At 38.2% G+C, this 24,817-nt stretch overlaps 1 protein-coding gene across 1 annotated transcript in view; it reads right to left on the reverse strand.

Annotated features, from left to right (window-relative positions):
- The window catches only part of LOC127435396 (membrane-associated guanylate kinase, WW and PDZ domain-containing protein 2-like), a 311,603-nt gene that overhangs the window by 28,368 nt on the left and 258,418 nt on the right, over positions 1-24,817 (reverse strand). Inside the window, exons 11-15 of the mRNA XM_051688849.1 lie at positions 18,408-18,439; positions 11,917-12,085; positions 4,332-4,373; positions 3,997-4,112; positions 3,213-3,405 (exon numbers count right to left, since the gene is read on the reverse strand). Coding sequence (XP_051544809.1) covers positions 3,213-3,405; positions 3,997-4,112; positions 4,332-4,373; positions 11,917-12,085; positions 18,408-18,439 — 552 coding nt within the window. The remainder of the gene's footprint in view (positions 1-3,212; positions 3,406-3,996; positions 4,113-4,331; positions 4,374-11,916; positions 12,086-18,407; positions 18,440-24,817) is intronic.

Raw genomic sequence — 24,817 nt, forward strand, 5'->3', positions numbered from 1 at the left:
GCTGCATGGAGGCATGAGGACTACAGATGTGGCCAGGGCAATAAATTGCAATGCCCGTACTGTGAGATGCCTAAGACAGTGCTACAGGGAGACAGGAAGGACAGCTGATCGTCCTCGTAGTGGCAGACCACGTGTAACAACACTTGCACAGGATCGGTACATCCGAATATCACACCTGCGGAACAGGTACAAGATGGCAACAACAACTGCCCGAGTTACACCAGGAATGCACAATCCCTCCACCAGAGCTCAGACTGTCCGCAATAGGCTGAGAGAGGCTGGAATGAGGGCTTGTAGGCCTGTTGCAAGGTAGGTCCTTACCAGACATCACCGGCAACTACGGGCACAAACCCACCTTCGCTGGACCAGACAGGACTGGCAAAAAGTGCTCTTCACTGACGAGTCTCAGTTTTTTCTCACCAGGGATGATGGTCGGACTCGCGTTTATCGTCGAAGGAATGAGCGTTACACCGAGGCCTGTATTCTGGAGTGGGATCGATTTGGAGGTGGAGGGTCCGTTATGGTCTGGGGCGGTGTGTCACAGCATCATCAGACTGAGCTTGTTGTCATTGCAGGCAATCTCAACGCTGTGCGTTACAGGGAAGACATCCTCCTCCCTCATGTGGTACCCTTCCTGCAGGCTCACCTGACATGATCCTCCAGCATGACAATGCCACCTGCCATACTGCTCGTTCTGTGCTTGATTTCCTGCAAGACAGGAATGTCAGTGTTCTGCCATGGCCAGCAAAGAGCCCGGATCTCAGTCCCATTGAGCACATCTGGGACCTGTTGGATCGGAGGGTGAGGGCTAGGGCCATTCCCCCCAGAAATGTCCAGGAACTTGCAAGTGCCTTGGTGGAAGAATGGGGTAACATCTCACAGCAAGAACTGGCAAATCTGGTGCAGTCCCTGAGGAGGAGATGCACTGCAGTACTTAATGCAGCTGGTGGCCACAACAGATACTGACTGTTACTTTTGATTTTGACCCCTCCTTTGTTCAGGGACACATTATTCCATTTCTGTTAGTCACATGTCTGTGAAACGTGTTCAGTTTATGTCTTAATTGTTGAATATTTTTATGCTCATACAAATATTTACACGTTAAATTTGCTGAAAATAAAAGCAGTTGAAAGTGAGAGGAGTTTATTTGTGTGATTTGGGAATATTCCATGTTCAAAACAAGTTAAGCTCTATTGACAGCATTTGTGGCATACTGTCAATTGCCACAGAGTGTAATTTTGATCTCATTTTGTAAACACAAATTAAAAATTGTGTTTAACACAAATACAGCTTTAAATTTCTGCTTTTAAAACCTCCAGAATGCCTTGCCCCATAGTCTTCCATTATAAGCGCATCACAATGGAAGACTATGGGGCAAGGCATACCAGAGTGTTAAAAAGCACTTTTTGTGCTTATATCAATTATTCTGTAACAATTTGTGTTATTTGAGCTGTCAGGTTGTATAAATTGTCCATTAATTTGGGACTACTTTTCTAGGTGGATGAACTACTGGTTACGTGTCACTGATTTAATTCCAGTGGGTGGAGTTTGCTCCATGCAAACAGTACTTTGCGGATTGTTACGCCATGTCCCTTTTTGTTTTCCTAGCATGTATCTTGTGAAAGTTACCGGGTTTAGCGACTTTACAGTGTCATGACAGGAGTTGAAAGGTTGCCCCATATGAAATGTCTTGCCCCATAGACTTCTATTGTTTCTAAGTTGATTACTGTAGACGTGATTTTTGTTTGTTTTAACAAATTAAGGGACGAGTCAAGATTATTTTCTATGAGTCAAGATTATTTTCTAACAACTGTTGAGTGTGAAAATCCCAGGAGATCAGCAGTTACAGAAATAATCAAACCAGCCCATCTGGCACCAACAATCATGCCACGCTCCAAATCACTGAGATCACATTTTTTCCACATTCTGATGGTTGATGTGAACATTAACTGAAGGTCCTGACCCATATCTGCATGATTTTATGCACTGCACTGCTGCCACATGATTGGCTTATTAGATAATCGCATGGATGATTGTTGGTGCCAGACGGACTGGTTTGAGTATTTCTGTAACTGCTGATCTCCTGGGATTTTCACACACAACAGTCTCTAGAATTTACTCCGAATGGTACCAAAAACAAAAAACATCCAGTGGGCGGCAGTTCTGCGGATGAAAATGCCTTGTTGATGAGAGAAGTCAACAGAGAATGGCCAGACTGGTTCAAACTGACAAAGTCTATGGTAACTCAGATAACCACTCTGTACAATTGTGGTGAGAAAAATAGCATCTCGGAATGCTATTCTGAGATGCGGGTTGGCACTGTTTTGGCGGCACAAGATGGACCTACACAATATTAGGCAGGTGGTTTTAATGTTGTGGCTGATCGGTGTATATCAATTTTGTGTTGATACGACAAAGCAATCAAAAGTTATAGCATTACAAATATAATTGATCCTAGTGTACAATTATAATTGTACATAAGCACTAATTACACATGCAGATACCACAATGACTAAAGGTATGCTCTCTCTCCAAAGCATGCTGGCATGAGTAATGAAATCTCATTCTGTTCCATTCTGTGCCATTTGAGCCATCATTAAGTCTGTTTCATGTACTTGGCACCATCTCCTGATGGCCATGTGTAATTAGAATAAACAATCCTCTCTGCTCATATTTTGATGATTTCCACCTCTAGTTGCAGAAATCTGAATCCTAACACGATTGGTTTAGCATTCCATGATACTAGACAACATACTACATCATTTACGATAAAGTCGTCTGATCCAGGAAAGCAATGTGTTTTTAGCCAGATAGCACATTATGTGCTGTGTGCACATTGTGCTTTGTGTGGATTATCTAATGATCTATATATCCAATTACGTTGTGTGTGGGCTCGTTTTAAAGATAAAGGTACAGTATGTGATATTTTATGTTCTGTTTATTTTTCGTGAAGTTATAAGCAAAAATGTGGCATGTAACATGTATGTCAAAGACATATACTTAGCTATTACTTGTGTATATTTTGTCTGTGGGTATAAAAATAGGCTGTTTGTATTCTACTCTTCGAGAGCTTTCAAATGACATATGACACCTGCCGGTGGGCCCATCTTAAAAGGTTAAAACATAATGACTGTTAAAGTGTAAAACTTTGCAAACATTGTCCCTTGGTAAATAACCTTTGATCTTTGACCTTCATGTTTGATCTTGTTCACCTGTTGTCTGAACTCCCCGTCGCACAGTGAGTTTGACCTGGCCATTCCGGGCTGCTCCATGCATCAGGTCGATGACATAACGGTGAGGTTTTCCTGCCACAGGGATTCCATCGACCGACATCAGCTCGTCTCCGGGCCGGAGACGCCCGTCTTTATCTGCTGGGCTCTTCTCGATGATTGCACCAATCAGGATCTGTACAGGCACAGGGCTGTTACTATGGATCTGAATAAGGCAGCACTGCTGGTCAAGTTAGTAAAGCAGCCTGGTATTTGTTGGTTAAGTTTGTCACCTAGTTTTTTTAGCTCAACTGGTACACCAAAGTGCTTGCAAAAGCAGGGTTATGGACTCAATACCCAGGGAACATAGATGCTGATAAAATGTATACTTTGAATGCACTGTAAGTCACTTTAGATTAAAGTGTTTGTCCAGTAAATAATACGGTTACTGGTTTAGAAATTGTTTCTGGTAAGCATTAATGTTAGTCATGGATTGTGACATCTATTAGAGTGAGTACACTGTCAGGAAACTTTTTTGTAAAAGTTGTACACCCACTGTACCTTCTTAACTAATATATACCCTTTAGGGACTGAAAAGACACTTAACGTACTATTATGTACCCTTTTGGGACAGATCAGGTACACATATGTACCAATTGACATGTAAAGCATACAGTGGGTGTACCTTTGAGGGTACTGACCCAGTGACAAGCTGCTGTACCCCTAAAGGTACAATTTTGGTTAGCTCTGTCTTTGAAAGAATGTGTGTTAGTTCTAGAGTACGAGCCTTCTCCTGGGCCTCCGGACTCACAGGCTGTCCTGGTTCCTCCCCACCCAGAATCCTGAAGCCGAAACCAGACTTGTATCTGCGCAGATGTACCTCCACCTCATGGAACTCAGCCGCTGCACAGAGGAACATTGGTGACACACATTTATCTCAGAATTCATTCAAGCCATTTTGGGAAACTATTCTGTACATAAACCACAAACTTCAGGTACTATTTCATAAAGGTCACTGGATGAAAAACCAATTTTAGACTTTCAGACTTTTACTTTATTAAGTCTATGCAGAACTCTTTTTGACAGTGTGTTTCTGTTTTGGGTGCAGATTTATTTACTTACCGGAGGGGTCATTAGGGAGGGCCGTTCGAGGAAGCCCTGGCTCTGAGAGAGAGAGAAAGAGAGAAGGGGACAGCCCATAAATCCCAGCCTTTATCCACCTACATACACAAACACACCTGGAAATACACTAACTATAATACTGTATACAGATAACTTGACTCACTGCTAATATGATGCAAAGCCAAATGCACAAAGCAGTATAGATAATATACAGTGGCCTAAAAAGTATTTGGACACTTAACCCACACTTCAAAAAGTCAATTGAATGTAACTGAATTAGATCAAATTTTGAACCAAGTGGAATGTGGAAGTAAATAATGCTAGAGTTTTTCTCAGAACTAACTTCACTTCTCACTTATTATTATTATTATTTTGCAGTTGCTTTAAACCAACTAGTCCCATGGTGATTTTTCAAGTTTACACAGGTGTCCTTGTAGAGAAACCACAGATGAAGTTCATATACAGTGGTGTGAAAAAGTGTTTGCCCCCTTCCTGATTTCTTATTTTTTTGCATATTTGTCACACTTAAATGTTTCAGATCATCAAACAAGTTTAAATATTAGTCAAAGATAACACAAGTAAACACAAAATGCAGTTTTTAAATGAAGGTTGTTATTATTAAGGGAAAACAAAATCCAAACCTACATGGCCCTGTGTGAAAAAGTGATTGCCCCCTAAACCTAATAACTGGTCGGGCCACCCTTAGCAGCAACAACTGCAATCAAGCGTTTGCGATAACTTGCAATGAGTCTTTTACAGTGCTGTGGAGGAATTTTGGCCCACTCATCTTTGCAGAATTGTTGTAATTCAGCCACATTGGAGGGTTTTCGAGCATGAACTGCCTTTTTAAGGTCATGCCACAGCATCTCAGTAGGATTCAGGTCAGGACTTTGACTAGGCCACTCCAAAGTCTTAATTTTGTTTTTCTTCAGCCATTCAGAGGTGGACTTGCTGGTGTGTTTTGGATCATTGTCCTGCTGCATAACCCAAGTTCGCTTCAGCTTGAGGTCACGAACAGATGGCCGGACATTCTCCTCAGGATTTTTTGGTAGACAGCAGAATTTATGGTTCCATTTATCACAGCAAGTCTTCCAGGTCCTGAAGCAGCAAAACAGCCCCAGACCATCACACTACCACCACCATATTTTACTGTTGGTATGATGTTCTTTTTCTGAAATGCGGTGTTACTTTTACGCCAGATGTAATGGGACACACACCTTCCAAAAAGTTCAACTTTTGTCTCGTCAGTCCACAGAGTATTTTCCCAAAGGTCTTGGGGATCATCATGATGTTTTCTGGCAAAAATGAGACGAGCCTTAATGTTCTTTTTGCTCAGCAGTGGTTTTCGTCTTGGACCTCTGCCATGCAGGCCATTTTTGCCCAGTCTCTTTCTTATGGTGGAGTCATGAACACTGACCTTAACTGAGGCAAGTGAGGCCTGCAGTTCTTTGGATGTTGTTGTGGGGTCTTTTGTGACCTCTTGGATGAGTCGTCGCTGCACTCTTGGTGTAATTTTGGTCGGCCGGCCATTCCTGGGAAGGTTCACCACTGTTCCATGTTTTCGCCATTTGTGGATAATGGCTCTCACTGTGGTTCTCTGGAGTCCCAAAGCTTTAGAAATGGCTTTATAACCTTTTCCAGACTGATAGATCTCAATTACTTTCTTTCTCATTTGTTCCTGAATTTCTTTGGATCTCGGCATAATGTCTAGCTTTTGAAGATCTTTTGGTCTACTTCACTTTGTCAGGCAGGTCCTATTTAAGTGATTTCTTGATTGAGAACAGGTGTGGCAGTAATCAGGCCTGGGTGTGGCTAGAGAAATTGAACTCAGGTGTGATAAACCACAGTTAAGTTATGTTTTAACAGGTGGGGCAAACACTTTTTCACACAGGGCCATGTAGGTTTGGATTTTGTTTTCCCTTAATAATAACAACCTTCATTTAAAAACTGCATTTTGTGTTTACTTGTGTTATCTTTGACTAATTTTTAAACTTGTTTGATGATCTGAAACATTTAAGTGTGACAAACATGCAAAAAAATAAGAAATCAGGCAAACACTTTTTCACACCACTGTAGTTCCTTTTTTAATATAAATTCTCCTCCCTGCCCAGCAGGTGGCGATAACAACAAAGAATATGTTTCGCCAAAAACAAAAGAAGAAGAATGTGAAAGTGGAGATTTATAGTAAAAAAGCACTTAAATATTGATCTGTTTCTCACCCACACCTATCATATAACTTCTGAAGATATGGATTTAACCACTGGAGTCATTTGGATCACTTTTATGCTGCCTTTACGTGCTTTTAGGACCTGCAATATTCTGGCCACCATTCACTTGCATTGTAAAGACCTACAGATATTTTTTGCTTGTGTTCAGCAGAAGAAAGAAAGTCATACACATCTGGGATGGCCAGAGGGCGAGTAAATGATGAGAGAATTTTAATTTTGGGGTGAACTATCCCTTTAAGTTCCTTGCTCACAGCAGACAGGAACTAATATCGAGATCAGCATGAGGAGTACATTTCTGCCTAAAAACGTCCACACAGCCCTTTTCTCAGCTTACTCATGTCTCTCTACAAACTCTACAGGATGCATAATGTATTTATTATAATTCCAAGTGGAGCTTGGGCCTGATTCTAATTCTCAGAGAGACTCCAATCTTCAATCAATCTGCCTCATTCCTGCTGTCTCTCTGCTACGGCAGGCCAATATCTTGAATACTTAAAATCAGGGTACGAAATTAACTTTTTTGCCCACTAGCCACAGTGGCTAGTGAATGCCCAATTTTACCAGCCACTTTTTTCATATATATTCTATATGTTTATATTTTTTGGAACTATCAGTTATCGGCAAAACTCTATGCCGATAGTTGCCGATAGTATTTTTTATTCCTCCATGTTTCTCCTCCAGAGGATTCTACAGTTTGAACAACTTGGTTCTACAGAATAACAGCAGCCTCTAGAGTTGAAATAAAAGTGTGACGAGGAGGAAGGCGTGGCCATGATGAGGCAAGGCCGGCGCTGAATCAGCTGATCAGTGGGAGAGCGAGATAAGGGGCGGCCAGAGGCGCCGGTTCGAGAGAGAGAGATGCATGCAGCCGCGTTGTGTGTGTCTGTTTGTGTTATGCTTTATGTTTGTTTTATGTTGAGTTTTGCATTAAAACTTTATGTTGACTGTTCTGCCGGTTGCCGCCTCCTCCTTGCCCGTCCTTATACTGTTACAGTGGTGCCGAAACCCGGGAGGGAGGAGGGATGCGCTATCGTGGAGTCCTTGCCGCTGCCATCCGCCAGGGGAGCAGCCACGGCCATCTGCCTCGGGACAGAGGGGTCGCTGCCAGCTGCCGAGAGCCGGAGGAACCGCGGCCGTCTGCCGAGAAGGGGTGGAGCGGTTCCATCTGCCAGGGACTGGAGGACTCACTGCCGTTCCCAGGCAGATTGCCGCGGCTGCTCCTTTGGCAGACGGAAGCGGTGAGGACTCCGCAACAGCGGAGTTTTGGCACCACTGTAACAGTATAAGGATAGGCAAGGAGGAGGCGGGGACAGGCAGAACAGTCATCATAAAGTTTAATAAGAAACTCAACTTAACCAAGCGTGCAGTGCGACCGCGTGTGTCTCTCTCTCTCTCGAACCAGTGCCTCCGGCCGCCCCTTACCTCGCTCTCCCGCTGATCAGCTGATTCAGCGCCGGCCACGACCTCCTCCTCGTCACAAAAAGCAATCACTGATTAACAATATCCATCTATATTTTTATCATCATTTCAATGCAAATTTGGTTATTTTGATTAGATAAATCAAGTGTTCTTAATTGAAGTGAGGGCACGAAAAGAAAAATGTGACTTTGGAAACGTGCCCCCTCAACACATACATCATGTCTCCAACTTCATATCTTGTGAATAATAATACAAACATGTGTCTGATGAAATATATATGTACCAAACCCTTAATCTGGTGAATAAATAGGTTATCTGCCTTTTCCATCACCAAAATCACAATCAAAAATGTAGTGTTTCCAAAACGCTCCGTTACTACATACTTGAAAACTATGATGTTAGGAAACTGAAAACTGAGTTTTCGAACTTAAACAGATTTGCATGGACTTGGCCTTAAACAGAAAACGTTAAGACAGGAACATTTCATGTCTAGTTGTCTAGGTTTGAATTCTAAATTAAATTATAATGTATTTATTCTAATTTAAGAAAGTTCTGATGTAGGTGCTTGAAACCAACACACAAAACAACTCCTAGAGAAAACCCATTTGTGTGTCTGGACTTTTTACTCAAAACCTTACACTTACTGAGATATAACCCTTGTGACAACTTCCCCACGTAACAACTCGCCCCGGTCTTCCCTACATATCAAATATCATCAAAAGGCTAAACAATATTATTTTTATTTTTTTTAGCTATATTACCCAGCACTCAGCTACCTCGCTTGAGTTTGAACAATTCAGTTGACTTGCCTTCCTGACAGACTATCAACAACATCTACTGCATATACAAACATCTATAAAACATTAATAGTGTTATGATTGATTAGACCAAAAAATTCCTGTTGTTGTCAGTTTAGGGAGTGACATTTCACAAAATGAGGCAATTTATGACTTTATAAAACATCATCTGACCTTATTAAATAAGATCAGTTTCAGAAACAAATTGTGAGATGTAATCAGTCTTCAGGAGCTAAGCATACTCACCTGGGAGAGAAACTGAAACATAGAGAACTCTAACCACAACTTTTATTCACAGTGTTTCTTGGCTCCATAAATCTGTAGTTTGCAAACCATATTTTACGGTGTGTGTCAAAATGGGGTAGGAATGAGGTATACAAGATGGATACAAATAATCTGGCTTCCAAAAGACAAACAACCATTAATTTGGAGTCCAGTGTGGTAAAGCTTTGCTTTCAAATACAGTACGCAACATCGTATCTGCTGACAAGGCAGACATATCCCTTCCATAAACAATAGGTTTCAGGTAATAACATATAATAATGAATATATAAATGTATTTTTGAATATATAAATAACTTCTTGATTTATTAAACCTATGCAAGTGAATATTTTTGTTGATTCACTAAAACTTCTGAATGTCCAGAAAGCTTCAGTGTCTTGTAACATCTCTAAAGATGGTAAAGAGAGTGCTTGCATTAATAATGTAAAATGTTATACAACATGAAGTCAAAGAACTTAAGGCCATTGGAGTGGAGGGAAGATTTATGCATCTCATCGTGGAATAATTCCAATGTAGCAAGACACGACCATCCAAAAAAAAAATAATAAAAAAAAATAAAATACAAATTAATATGGAGGACAAACAGCCAGGGGTGCGTCTCCTGTACAACTAGGTAACTCTGTTATACAACATGAAGCCAATGAATTTAAGGCCATTGGAGTTCACACCCAGACAGTGGAGAGAAGATTTATGCATCTCGGCGTGGACTAATTCCAATGTAGCAAGACATGACCACCCCAAAAAAAGTTATTATGGAGGAAAACCAGTCTGGGGTGCATTTACTGTACAACTATGTAACTCGCTGCTTAACTACACTGGTACAATGCATAGTTGGAGAAATTAACAAGCTAGTCATGACAGTTTCCCGAAACCATAGTAAGTATGTCGCACATCCATCGTGTGAACCACATTGGTTCAACAAGATAGAGCTGTCAATAATGACGTTACGCTGGGGGTGGAGTAATAACTTCTGTGGATATCGAATTAAAATAGCTCATTTACACATACTCCAGAAAGCTGTTTAATGTGCGAAAGCTGCTGAAGACACGAAAGCAGCGTGCACTGTGTAATGCGACAGATGACTGCGCTGCAATAGTGGGGTTTCCCTTTACATCAGACTTTGGGGTTCCTCCGGTGCACTTGAGCACAAACGGCACTTTCTGCAAAACCCTGGAATATGCCATTTTCTTAAGTGCATGTAAATGTGGTCAAAGTCTTGATAGAATGAAGTTCTGCTCCCCTGATCTCATGAAAATTCTGTGACTGTGGTGACATTCTTACAAAATGATATTGCATGGTTCCTTGCATCACAGCAGTTCCAAGGGAAATGTTCACTATGTAGGACTTAAAGTGAGTTAAAATTTTTCCCAAACATATGAGGTTTTTAATGTTAATGCTCTATTGACTTTTAAATCAACAAAACTACCTCCCTACCCTAAACCTAACCAACTGTGTCATAACAAGTAAATGGGAGATAAAAAATGCAATTGCTGAAGCAACCACATCATTTTGTGGTGCTTCTATGACACTTTCGGCTCACGTTTCGACTCGTGTGCTCTTCAGGACTCGTACCCTGTATGAATTTTCTATTAGTTGAGCTACCGCACACTTTGATTGCACTCTGACAAGCTTATAAATATAGTTGGTTATAAAATGCAAACGTTAAATGGTATCGCCTTACAATTCACGCGCTATATTTTAGTGTTTTGATGTTATAAGATAGCGTTGTGTGAGGAACAGAGTGAAAAGTGTTTGCCTTTTACTCATGAAAAGAGTAAATAAAATTAAAATAAATAAAAGTGATTGTTGTTGTTGCAACTCTAGTGCTAATTTCACCAGGAAACTGCCTTGATACATATAATAAGCCATGTATAAATCATTTAGCAAAAATGTAGGTATAGTAATGTGATTTTATCTGACCAGTCTGGATATACAACAATAGGTTGTGAGATACAACAATGAAAATACCCTTTCATAAGTCTGAGATAGGTGATATAACGGTCGATGGAGACTTACAACATGCCCTAACCAGGCGCAATGCAATACATTTCCACCAACAAATTTGTCTGTCCACAATGAAAGTGGAAATTCTTTGCAATTCACAAACAATCAGAACATTTTTAATGTTTAATATACCGCTATACAGAGTGTGATTTTGGACCAATGAGATTTTCCCCATGGTAGGGCTACCCAGCACAATGCCACAGAAATGGAAACCAACCATCCGACAAAATGTCCTGCCACTCAGCGAGGCACTTACAGTGGAAGTAAATGGGGCCAATTTTTGGAGGGTTTAAAAGGCAAAAATGTGAAGCTATTAATTTTATAAAAGCATTTCCATTAATTCTTCTGTTAAGACTCATTTGTTATTTGAGCCCTAAAGATGTTTTATTTGTCATTTTTTTCGGTCGTTTTAGGGTTTTAAGGTTTATGCCATTACATCAACATGACAGCGAAGTTGTAAAATTGGCTATAACTTTACACAGAAAAGGCTAGTAAGTGATTTTATCACACTAAAATCATGTTAACACGCATATTGTTTATGTGTCTATACTTTTGAAACAGTGAGTGTTTGCCTTTTTTTAAAGAAAAGAAGGGATGAGTCGAAATGTATTTTTGTGGTTATCAACATTATGCCACAAATGCTGTCGATTGACCCTATACATTTATTTTGAAGGACAGACACAAATTTAAAAGCAAAGCATAAATCCAATGTGTTTGATCTGTTTGAGAATTTGTGTGAATTTTTACCATGAAAATACGGCAAACTATATTAAATAAACCAACTACAGTAATTACATAGAAAGACATCAACTGCAGCTTTTGCCGCTGACAAAAACGTTGCTTTGGTTACTTACGCCTATTCTCATAGATAGCCCTGGACTTCTCATACAGGTAATAGGGGTCAGGCTTGCCCATGTCAAACTCTGGACCTGAGGGCCAGTGTAGATACGGAGCACTGTGGGGAAGAGCATGGATAGATAGACTGGTCGTGGGACTGCTGTGAGGATCCCAATGCTCCAAAACCTGCAAATACACCGGAATTCAGTAAATCGCCTAACAAATGAGTCCTTGAGTGCTGAGCCTATTATTATGCTGAACTGAGTTAGCAAACAGTGCTCTTCCACACAACTTCCGCCTGGAAGTTCTTTGGCCGTAGGATGGGAAGGTGTTTTTGTAACATTGGAGCCTCTTGCAGTAATTAGCTTTTAAATACACACAATGTGTTAGTTCAAGCTCAGCAAAACAAGGCAGCATTATGGGTTCATCGAGGACCATTTGCTGCTGACAATACTGAATGCAATCTTTTGGTTTTCTCATGCTAATGCAGCTGTGGGCGAGAATGTTCCCAAACCACTTCACTACACCTGGCTTCCTCAATACACCCAAAATAAGGTTACGCAGGCAGAATGCATAAAGAGCAGCATGCAGGTATGACAGATATATGCCTAATTGTAGGATGTCCAAAACTACCCATTTTAAAATTCTAGACTAGACTAGTTGCTCAGTTGCCTGAACGACTAGTCAATAAATCAGTGTTAAGGAAGCACTGTATAATAAGGCTGATTTTTGGGTTTACCCATGTACCTGTCAGTGATAAAATGATGGAGAAAGGAACTCTTAGCACTATTTAATGTACAAAACAAGCCCAGACGGGACTTTAGATGAAAATGATAGAAATCAAGTGATAGAAATCAAGAATTTTTCAGACTATGTAATGCACATATTAATTACAACAGAAGCACGTCAAGATGTTACTATCACCAAAACGAGACGTTTTTTTTCTGCAAGCGCTTTTCATGTGGAGTTCAAAGCGGCGCTTGGAGTTGGCATTGACGCCCTGACGCGAATCATGAACGCAGCTTCATGATTGCTGTAGCAAAGCAGATAGACACAGATTCACATTATGGAGGATGAGAATTTAAGAGATTTAATGCCCATTGTAATGAAAATGTTACCCCTGGGTACTAGTTCTTTCAATTAGTCAACCTCCAAATTAGATTTTGGGAAACGTTTAATGTTACTGTAATTGGTGTTATTTTAGTGCATTTCTATCTTTATACTGATATATTGTTTTGTTTTCTTTCCTAAAAAGGAAATAAATGCATTTTGACAGGAAAAGAAATATATATAATGGCACATTTCAGCACTTTCAAAATCTGCGATTAATTGTGATTAACTACAAAAAATGATACGAATAATTGTGATTAAAAATTTTAATTGACTGACAGCACTAAAATACCTTCTTCTATCCCAGCAGAGACAACTATAGGTAAGCCATTCATATGTTAATTTTAGTCTCTGTGGCTTTATAAAAATTCCTGTTTTTTTTTTAGCGACCCACTTAGACCCGCCCACAACAATGTAACTCAACCTATGCCATGAGTTGGGGGCGGGTATATCTGACTGTTTGAACAACTGCACATGAGGGCTGTACTTCGGAAAGCTGGTTTTTTTGGGGGGGGTTGGGGGGGGGGGATTTTTTCCCCTTTTTCACCCAATTTGGAATGCCCAATTCCCAATGCACTTTTTAAGTCCTCGTAGTCACATAGTGATTCGCCTCAATCTGGGTGGCAGAGGATGAATCTCAGTTGCCTCCGGGTCTGAGACCTTCAACCCATGCATCTTATCATGTGGCTAGTTGAGTGCATTGCCACAGAGACATAGCGGCATCCACACTCAACTCACCATGTGCCCCACCGAGAACAAACCACATTATAGTGACCACAAGGAGGTTACCCCATGTGACTCTACCCTCCCTAGCAACCGGGCCAATTTGGTTGCTTAGGAGACCTGGCTGGAGTCACTAAGCACACCCTGGGATTCGAACTAGTGTACTAGTGAACTCCAGGGGTAGTAGCCAGCATCTTTTACCACTGAGAGGCCCCCTGGTTAGACATCAATTGATTAATCACAATTATTTTATTTTACAGACATCCATATTTTTTTTAAAGAAATACAAATTATGTATTATGTATATCTTATTTTTTAATCTTTTTTTTTGTTTGTTTTTATTGAAACATGTTTTAATTTAAATCTCAATCTCACTATTTTTCTAACAGAGTATAAAGAGGTCCTTATATATGGAAATATAGCTCCTGTAATATTTTAGAAAGGGGGTCCCTTGCAAGGGGATCATCAAATTTAGGGGTCCTTAATCAACTAGGTTGTTGGACTAGATGACCAAAGTGACACATCTCAACCTAATAAAATTAAAACTAAAACAAACCAAAAGTAACAAAGGCATAATTAAAGGATAATAAAAAACACAAGACATTAAACAGATGCCAAGAGTAATATGAAAATAGGTCAGTGTTAGTATGTTAATCTCAGAGATCGTCAGTGCATGAAGGCAAATGTCTCAGGGCTGTTGTGTGCAGATTAAAATGTGTCATTGCCAAGTAAACACAGACACACACATAAACACACATATGGAAGAACGCTTTTATTGCCTGAGCAAAACGCTAAGACACACAGTAGCAGTTTTAACCACCACGCAATTGTGTGGGGCCCCGGACGTCGGGGGGGACTTTGGGTTCGGGTTTGTAATTTATGAAAAAACATACAGGCTTTCTGAACTTGTTTCGCCCACGCACTTTCACTCACACAGATACACGTGAACAAATGAGTTAGGGGCCGTTCACACCGAACGTGTTTTTCATGCGTCTGCTCTGTTTTTTTCCATTGTTTTCCTATTTAAATGCACTGGACGAACGTCCTTGACTGCTGCACCACCTCTTGCTGTTTCTTCAGTGTCTCACGCAGGACCGGCACATTTTTAGATGCTGTGTCAAGTTAAAAAGAAATTCAGGTTTCAAAAACACATGTCGTGACACCTTTGTTCTGTTTCAGTCATTGCTCTGTGTCTAGATTGTTTTTAGCGCAGGTGTCACAAAGATTTAACGTTCTGAACAAGTTCAGGTTGCAAAGAGGGGACTGTTACAATGTTTAACATTATTCCAGATTGTTCTGCATCAAGCAAAGTTTCAGCGCTCGAGTGTGTTGAGGGGCCGCCGTGCCTTGTATGTTTACTGTTACTGTTACGAATGTTGCCTACGATGCTTACATGAAATACAGCCCACTGCAACATGGTGAACAATACTGCAGTGTCAGAATATAAGCTCCAGGTGAAATTAAAATAAATAAGACATAAATATATTACTAATGTTTACAACAGATTCTCAAAGTAATAATAATAATACTGCATCATATTAAAATGACAAACTGATCAACAATAAATCATTGTTGGGTTATTTTGGATTTGGATTGATTTTTATGATTTAAAATCAATTTTATGGCATTTTTTAAGCAAAAATTTTCAAAATGGGGCCCCAGGTTGGTCGGTTGCTTGGGGTCTCAGAAATCATAAACCTACCCCTGAAGACACACACAGTTAAAAACAAGTTTTTCCCTATGGCAAACGTTGCTCAAAGAAGGGGAAATGCTCAGAATCAAAGCAACTAAAAGTCTGATTGAAATGTTAAGTGGCTGTATCAAACAAGGTTACACTATATTTTAAGTACAGGAACTTGTATGTCTTGAATGTATTTTGAAAGTTTCTTAGTCATTGACTTTTTTTGTTTTGTTTTGTCTTTCCCTTGCCCTATTATCACAAGTCTTCTTTAATCCAATTAGTCTTTATATAAACAGTGCCTATGTGCCCTATGGTCATGTCTAGTTCTTACCTTGTTTTGGATATTTTGTGAAATCACATTTGCTTGGATGTTTTGATTCTGGAGTTTGCTAATAGATTATTTCTATCACAATAAAACTGAACTTGGGTTTGCAGTTATCATGATCCACGCTGGACGTTACACACAGACCAACTATAAGTATTTACTCTATACCACATTTATTTAGAAAGGCTCTTCTGTTATTGGTTACAACTAGGGCTGTCAATTTAACATGTTAATGATTAAAAAAAGGTAAAAAAATAAATAAATAACCATTTAGTTATGCCCTTACCTTAACACTATGCTCATGGCAACACAGGTCATTTTTGACCCGAGAGGAGTAGATAATAATAAAATATTAATCTTTTTACAAGAATGAATAGTTAAGAACATATTAATGACTTACAATATGTACTCACTGAGCATTTTATTAGGAACACCTGTACATTCATGTACTTATTCATGCGATTACCTAATCAGCCAATCATGCGGCAGCAGTGCAATGCATAAAATCATGCAGATACGGGTCAAGAGATTCAGTTAATGTTCACATCAACCATCAGAATGGGGAAAAAATTTGATCTCAGTGATTTGGACCCGTGGCATGATTGTTGGTGCCAGACAGGCTGGTTTGAGTATTTCTGTAACTGCTGATCACCTGGGATTTTCCTGTCTAAACAGTCTCTAGAATTTACTCAGAATGGTGGCAAAAACAAAAAACATCCAGTGAGTGGCAGTTCTGCGAACGGAAACGTCTTGTTGATGAGAGAGGTCAACGGAGAATGGCCAGACTGGGTCGAGGTGCCAGAATGTCTACGGTAACTCAGATAACCACTCTGTACAGTTGTACTGAACAGAACAGCATCTCAGAATGCACAACACGTCAAACCTTGAGGCGAATGTGCTACAACAGCAGAAGACCACGTCGGGAACTTTATTAAGACCATAGTGTTCCTAATAAAGTGTTTAGAGAGTGTAGTTTTAGATGAAAACCATCAGGTTATAAATGATTTATTGACCCGCGAATGCAAAAGGTGTATGCAGATTCTGAATGCAAGAATTTGGACAGCTGTAACCAGCACAGTCTTTAGTACTAGCCATGATATCATGTACTGGCATTTCAAATGTGGATTTCATGCTTAGACCATAATACTTTTTGTCATTCTATGTAATATTCTTTGGTTATTGAAAATAATGGACCGCTAACATCTTCCAGCCATCCCTTTAACAAAACTATTTCTGCTACATTGTGAAGGCTGTGACGGTAGTCCTAAAGCAAATGATATCTAATTAAACTTCAGCATTAGAGAGAGAGAGAGAGAGAGATGATAAAAGACCCAGCAGCTCACTACTGTACTGCACTGCATAGAAACGTTCTATGTCCCAATTCTGTTCCCTTGAGACAGACAGATAGAGAGATGTTGAGGAATGAGCGTACAGTGGCTCAAGGCAGTGCTGTGACTGGCTCTCTGCAGTGTAAAGAAAAGCCACTTGATTTATGTCAGAGTCTGGTCTCTGTTATATGGGCACTGAAGAAAGTTGGGGGTTGGGTTTGTCTGCTTCTCAGACCAAAAATACATAAATTAGTGGGTGTCTTTGTTTCAATATTTAGGCTATATGAACAGGTGACTTCTGAGTTTATTCAGAATAATTTACCTTGGGGTTGTGGACAGGAAGATATGAAAGTTGACAGTACTGAATCCAAATTAGGAGCAGTACATAGAGAGACTGCTGCTGGTCAAGAGGGTTTAAGCAGTATGTTATGATTTGCATACATTAAACTGGTGTACTGGTAAGTGTGGAAAGATGATTGAATTTGGTAAAGAAATTTGTGTATGCTTGTTTAAAATATTAGTGAATTAGCGGTTTTTAAAGATATTGTTCACAGATATAAAATTACCATATTTAAGTGTTTATTTCAACCAGCCAAGCTGATCATAACTAGTAACATTTACTGTATACTTACGATAACGTTTCCATAACTTTGTAAGTTTTCATTCCGGCCTTTTCCAGATGTAGAAATCACAATTTAAAAATTATCTAACATTTTCAAGTTTTTCTGAGGGAACCCTGTTCAGTCTAATGCATAAACAATTATTTTGTTTGAAAAAAAAAAAACAACAAAAAAACAAAACAGCTGTTTGGTTTTGTAATACTATATATATGAAGAAAATTATTCGTTCTAATATGTTCATTAAAGGAAAATTCCAAGTTCAATACAAGTTAAGCTCAATTGACAGCATTTGTGGCGTAATGTTGACTACCAAAAAAAAAAAAAAAAAAAAAAAAAAAAAAAAAAAAAGAATTTCAACTCGTCCCTCGTTTTATTTAAAAAAGCATAAATTGACAGGAGGGGCAAGTCAAAATAAATTTTTGTGGTAATCAATATTATGCCACAAATGCTGTCAATTGAGCTTGATTTAAATTGTCCTTTAAAAGAGACAAGCGGAAGCATAGAACAAGACAGTTTGTGACGGTTAATATGTTATAACAATGTAATAAAGCATCTATTATGCATTTCTCTTAGTAATAAGGCTCTGCTGTTATGGTTATACATAAATATGTTGTATAATGTAAGTCATTTGATGTAATCACTCAAAACTGTTACAATATATGAGTACACTGTTGTTAGTTTATTAATCAGAGTTGGAGGGCTGGAAGATGATACGTTTTACCTGTTTAGAAGTTTTCCAAGGTGAAAAATGACCTGCAATGGTAAAAGAACAGAATGTTTAGACTGCTGAATCTTTAATATAAGATTTAAAGGGGGAATTTAAGAAAATCAAAACAGAATAAAGCCTGACTACACTGAAAAAAAGAAGAAAAAAGATTCATTGCTTCAGCAAATATTGCTCATTAAAATAAACGGATTTGACTGAAAACATAATGTTGCCAACTTTCCTTAATTACACACTATATATGTGACACAAGATATTGAGATTCATAATAATAAAGAAACTTTGCTAATTATTTTGAGTGAAGTGACAATGATCTGAAGTTTAGTAACCCAGCCTAATTTTTTGAGATTCCATGGGAAACCAGGTGATGCAGAATGTGATTGAATTTAAAGCAAGTATATTTGGGGCTGGCTGCTATTTTGGATAAGGAGAGCTTGTGATGGACAACACTTGTAGTGGGCGTCACTCACGTGGCAGAAACTCAGCAGGCAACAGGTAACTCCAGCAAGTAAATCGCTTTTCTACATGTTTTAATGCAAATGTCCAAATGTCTCATTGAACCCTTTCATCTTAAAGGGAAACCAGCTTACATTAGCTGAGTGTTGGTTTATGTTCACTGTTCAGCTTAATCAAATGATTTTAGTAGTTCACCCAAAAATGCTATTTCTCTTGTCATTTGGCCTTCTCACCCCTTATGCCTTCTCAGACTCGTATGACTTTGTCTTCTGTGGAACACAAACCAACATTTCCACTCAAGTCATATGGATTACATTTTGAACCTCACTGACTTGCATTGTATGGACAAACACACATCATATATCCATACAAAATCTTTGTTTGTGTTCCCCTGAAGAAATTTAAACTAGCCATACTTGTAGCTTATCTTGTCAGTTACAACTATACTACTTTTGTTTTTTGTTTTTTTGTCTAACAGTATTGGGTCATTTAAATTATTGTCCTGGCAGGTCTACAACTATAACTGAAAGACGAGTCATCAGAGGGTTTCAAGGCAGCAAAAAAAAAAAAAAAAAAAAAAAAAAAAAGGTAGGAAACACATTTGGATGACATTATTCACATTTATATAGCACCATTTGAACATATCAGCTGACTTCCTTATAAATGTATGCATTTGGTACAGTGATTGAATAGCTGTGTGTTTCAAATGAAAATTCTCTCATCATTTACTCACCCTCATGCCATCCCAGATGTATATGATTTCTTTCTTCTGCAGAACACAAAAGAAGATTTTTAGAAGAATGTCTCAGCTCTGTAGGTCTTTACAATGCAAGTGAATGGTGACCAGAACTTTGAAAGTACAAAAAGCACATAAAGGCAGCATTAAAGATAGGAATACGACTCTAGTGGTTAACTCCATGTCTTCAGAGGTGATATGATAGGTGTGAGTGAGAAACAGATCAATATTTAAGTATTTTTTACTATGAATTTTCCGCCCTGCCCAGTAGGTGGGAAATGCACAAAGAATGTGAATCCCCCCAAAAAACAAGAGAAGACAAATATGAAAGTGAAAGTGGAGATTGATAGTAAAAAAGTACTTAAATATTCACAGGTCATCTGTTTCTCAACCATACTTATCATATCACTGCAGAAGTCATGGATTTAACCACTGGAGTCATATGGATTACTTTTATGCTGCCTTTATGTGATTTTTGACCACCATTCACTTGCATTGAATGTACCAACAGAGCTGAGATATTCTTCTAAAAATCTTTCTTTATGTTCAACAGAAGAAAGTCCTACACATCTGGGATGGCATGGTGGTAAGTAAATGAGAGAATTTGTATTTCTGGGTGAACTATCCCTTTAAACATCACTTCTCGTTGTACTCTGTAATTATTGATTCTGAGGATATTTAATTGTGCAAATAAATACAATGGAAATTGTTAATATACATTTAGACAAAGATTAGCTTGAGGAGCTTGACCAAGCATAGACAGGAGCAGATGCCATCATAGCTGTTCTTCTGCTCTCAGCCTGCATTTATGATACAAGCTTTAGCAGCGAGCTAAACACGAGACCCAGGAAAAGGCATACACAGGATTGGAGTTCAAACTTCTTTACTGAAATCCTTTGTCTTTTGTATTTTGTGTGAAACTGCAACAAACAATAAAGAAATTCTCAGAATATTGTCTCTTACAAAGTCCCTTTGATTATGTACATACATAGATCACCATATAAAGAAAAACACTATATAATACATAAACTGAAACCATTTAAATGTACTCAAATGTCTTTGCATGCCAAATATATGTGAATTCAGAAAACTATGATATCTTTAGCATATCTAAACTCACGTGAAAACTCTATTCACTCGCATAATATATTCAGCATATGGATTACGCTCAAATAAATCCACAATCTTATGACATCCACATAATAAGATCACATACAAACGATTTAGAGTATAGAACTTACAGATTATGCTTTTCTCAGGAGCAAATATATAAGCAAGAAGAACATGCATGCAGCCTTGAGATCTCCACCATGTGCTCTGACTAAAACAAGATGACTGCTACATACTTAATGCACTACAGTTCTTATAATAACCAGTAGGTGTCAGCATTCAGTCAAATAAACCACAGTTGAATCCAGGACAGCTGTGGAGCCAACAGATCATGTGTGAAGTCAGCATGACATTTCCGATAGTTTTGGTACCCTAGGATCGGCGACTGTATGCCGATGCGCTGACATGCAGCATTCTTATCAGACATGTTTGCAGTGGTTTCAATGTCTTTACCTTTCCACCTGGCACGATTGGCAGCACGTTGCATCAGCTGCATTGGAGACTAGGGTTCAAAGCCAGACAGTAACCACGTTTGAATAATCAATGACGTGCATGATTCAGAGGTTTCACTTTTCCCTCTAACATTACTTTTTTTCCTCCACTAATGGTTAAGGTAAGTTTTGGGTTTAGGTTGGAGGATAGAATCTATAAATATATGCTTTTCTCTTCATTGAATAAAGTCCTGTAAAACTGAAAACAACTTGCTTCACTGCTAGCTTTTGGCGACCTCTCCTAGACATAAATGGAGCTCACACGTGCCCATATGCCCAACAACACTTACCGCTTTGGCCACTGGGGGCAGTGTTTTGAAATTTCGGTCAACGTATTCTGATATTGACGAAAGAAAAGTCGGTCTACTCTTTCCGATTTCACTGTGAGATCAGGCTGGTGGAGCAGGAAGAGCGTTTCAACCCACTGGATGTAATGATTGCCCTCGAAAATGAGTTGGGGACATTTGTCAAAACTTTTTGGGCTACTTTATGCCCTTCACATCAGCTACCCAAAGAAGCTGACACGTTCTCTTTCTTTTTTTGAGGTCATACAGTAAGTGGTGTTGAATCTGGATGATGGCAAAATCTGGCAAAATTTAAAAGATATTTCAAATGAATAGTTTCATTTATAAATACAAACTGTTTCTGGTGTTTTTGTTACAGTATTAGTTCAGAGAGTTTCCTCCTTCATGCATATATTTCTGCAGTGTGCAGTCTGTTCAAATGCATTTTGAATTGTGTTTATTTAAATTTACTGAAATTCTTTAAATCATTGCACAACCCACTTATTTTGTTTTATATTTATTGTCATGATTTTGTTACCATTTTTGTATTTGAGAACGTACTTTGGTTCTGGGAGAGCAGGAATATCTATATGTGATTGTAAATTTGTAAACAACAATAAAAACCTTTGACATTCACCAGATGTCTGTTATTCTTCAGGTCATTTTATTTTCAAGTTAATTGAGCATAAATGAACAGAACCTAGAATTTGAAGCTGCTAATAGCACTTACAATTGAGCTAAATGAGCTTAAAATGCATAGTTGGGTATACCTAAACATTTTGAATGGGAGCTCATTAATTTGGCCATAGCCAACAATGGGTTTTTTTTTTAGGTAATGTTGCTTAAAATTCCTAGTGGAATTTGCTTAAAAAGTGGCTTGCAAAAAGTATGCACTATATTTTTGAGCAAATCCAGCACATAATTTTTTTCAGTGCCCACCCTTTTATCACTGATTTGGTTTGCATTCCTTCACAGTTGTTTGTCCACAGATTCTGAGCCCTTTAAACACTGTTTTATTTATTTTTGCTATTACTTTATTACTGATTTTATTTGGAAATGGACAGTTTGCATGAATATCAGCATTTCTTAGTATTCATTGTAAACCCTGAAAAGTTATTAGAACTCAAAAATGTGTCAGTTACATCACATTTTTTCAAGTTAATAAACTCCCAAGTTTAAGTTAATAGAACATTCAGATTTTGATTTTATACTTCACATGCATGTTCATTGATTTTCTTTGTTTTTTCAGACCTTTGGACACAGTATATTGGAGTAAACAATTCCAGCCATTACATATATTTTCTCCAAATTACATCATTTGCTGAAATTGGTGTGTGTTGTTGCATCTGGCTAATTGTTAGTAGAATATATGTGAATACAGCAATATTTAAAGTACATAAAAATAAAAAAGATCCCTGACAGGATTACTGTGGAATTACAGATATCAGTTTAGTAAGATATGATTTTTTTTCACATCTAAAATATACATTGACCCTAAGGACTATATTTGTGGATTTAAGATGTTTTTAGGTAAAAAAAAATAAATAAAAAAAGTCTCATCTGGCAATCAATAAAATGATGCCCAAATCCAGTGACAGAGAGATGCTTAAAATGCACTGAATCACATCTTTGCATCACATCAAATGCTCATTTCCCCTGCAGAGAACAAAAAAAAAAACAGCAGCTAAGATGAGGCGAAAGGCCGTGAGTCTTCTGAACTTTAATCATTACAAACAGAAAGTGCTGACGGTAGAGAGCACCTCTCCTGGAATTAAGAGCTAAACAATGCCTGCTGACATCAAACAGCAGATTCATGAATATTTTCTCTCTCAACTCTTTTCTAAATCGGCCTTGAAACACACAAATAAACATGCGTGCACACACGCGCCATTCAATGTCTTCTGCATTCAACTTCTCACTCTCTCTCTTTCAAGTCTTGCCACGAATGCCCTTCAGGAATGAACAAGGCGATGCAAATGGCCTGCTTGGAATTAGCAAGAGGGACTAAGTGCGCACAAACACAAACACACACACACACACACACACACACACACACACAATACTCTTCCTTTATGCCGTATTTAAAACACAAACACAGTGGAAACTGGGTGATTAAAAAGCAAAGAGCAACGTACTGCCATCGCTTGGGCATGAGTCATCAAATTAGATTAGAGAGATCAGAAAGTCATACAGGGCGAAGCTGAGCTGCTTTCGTGAGTAAGTCCGCCGTAACAAACAGTGATGGGGAGAAACTAACTAAAAGTCGTGACGTTACTAACTGAACCACATTTTCAGAGTGACAGTAGCTCAAAAAACGTTAGCATCTACATGTAATAAAGCTTCTTTTTCCAACAAATAGCAGTGTTATAAAATGTTACTTTGCTGTTTTTTTTTGTTGTTTTTTTTTTGTCGTACTGTATAATCAAATATGCTCAGCAGAAATGTCTCTCTATTATATGAAGTGTTTGGAAAATATAATACATTTGAATGAACTTATTCGTTAAAAATAAGAAGATTCATCTGAGCCCCTGCACATCCATCTACGCATCTTTTACTGTAACGAAAAAAGTAATAATATTATTGTAAAATTTGTTACAACAATTACACAAAATAATGTAATTTTTGTAAGAATTAAATGCTGCACTATGTTTTCTACTATATAAACTTTCATTCTGCAAAAGTTTCTACTATAAGTTATGGTGTTTTCTAGATTTATTGGTGGTATTTAAAGTTCATTTTGTGGTATTTAGTGTAAATAATTGTTCAAATGCTGTTTAAATGACATCCTAATTGTCTTGTGCCAGATAAATACTGCTCTGATCGAAAATAAATAAATATATAAATGACATTATATGATAAATTGATACGATTTAATTAACTGAATTAATTAGGCTACATGCCAATCAATTAATCATATTCATCTCAATTAATCACATATATCAATATTTACTGTGAAAAACGCTCCAAATCACGATAATTGAATATACAGTATAACAATTACAATAATCATAAATATTAAATATAATAAATATAATAATTCAGATCATTCAAATACATTACATCATGTTAGTTCTGTCAGTCAATTCATTTTTTAATCGCGATTAATCGCATCATTTTTCATAGTTAATTGCGATTAATCCCAGATTTGGAAAGTGCTGAAATTTGACACTAAATACTTCTTTTCCTGTCAAACTGCATTTATTTCCTTCATAGGAAAAAAAACAACAACAAAAAAAAAAAACAATATGTAACAATATAATGCTTTATTAACATTTTCCAAACAAAGCCTTCCATAGTATTAAGATAGAAATGTACTAAAATAGCACCAAT

This window comes from Myxocyprinus asiaticus, chromosome 45 (assembly GCF_019703515.2).
Source record: "Myxocyprinus asiaticus isolate MX2 ecotype Aquarium Trade chromosome 45, UBuf_Myxa_2, whole genome shotgun sequence".
NCBI lineage: Eukaryota > Metazoa > Chordata > Actinopteri > Cypriniformes > Catostomidae > Myxocyprinus > Myxocyprinus asiaticus.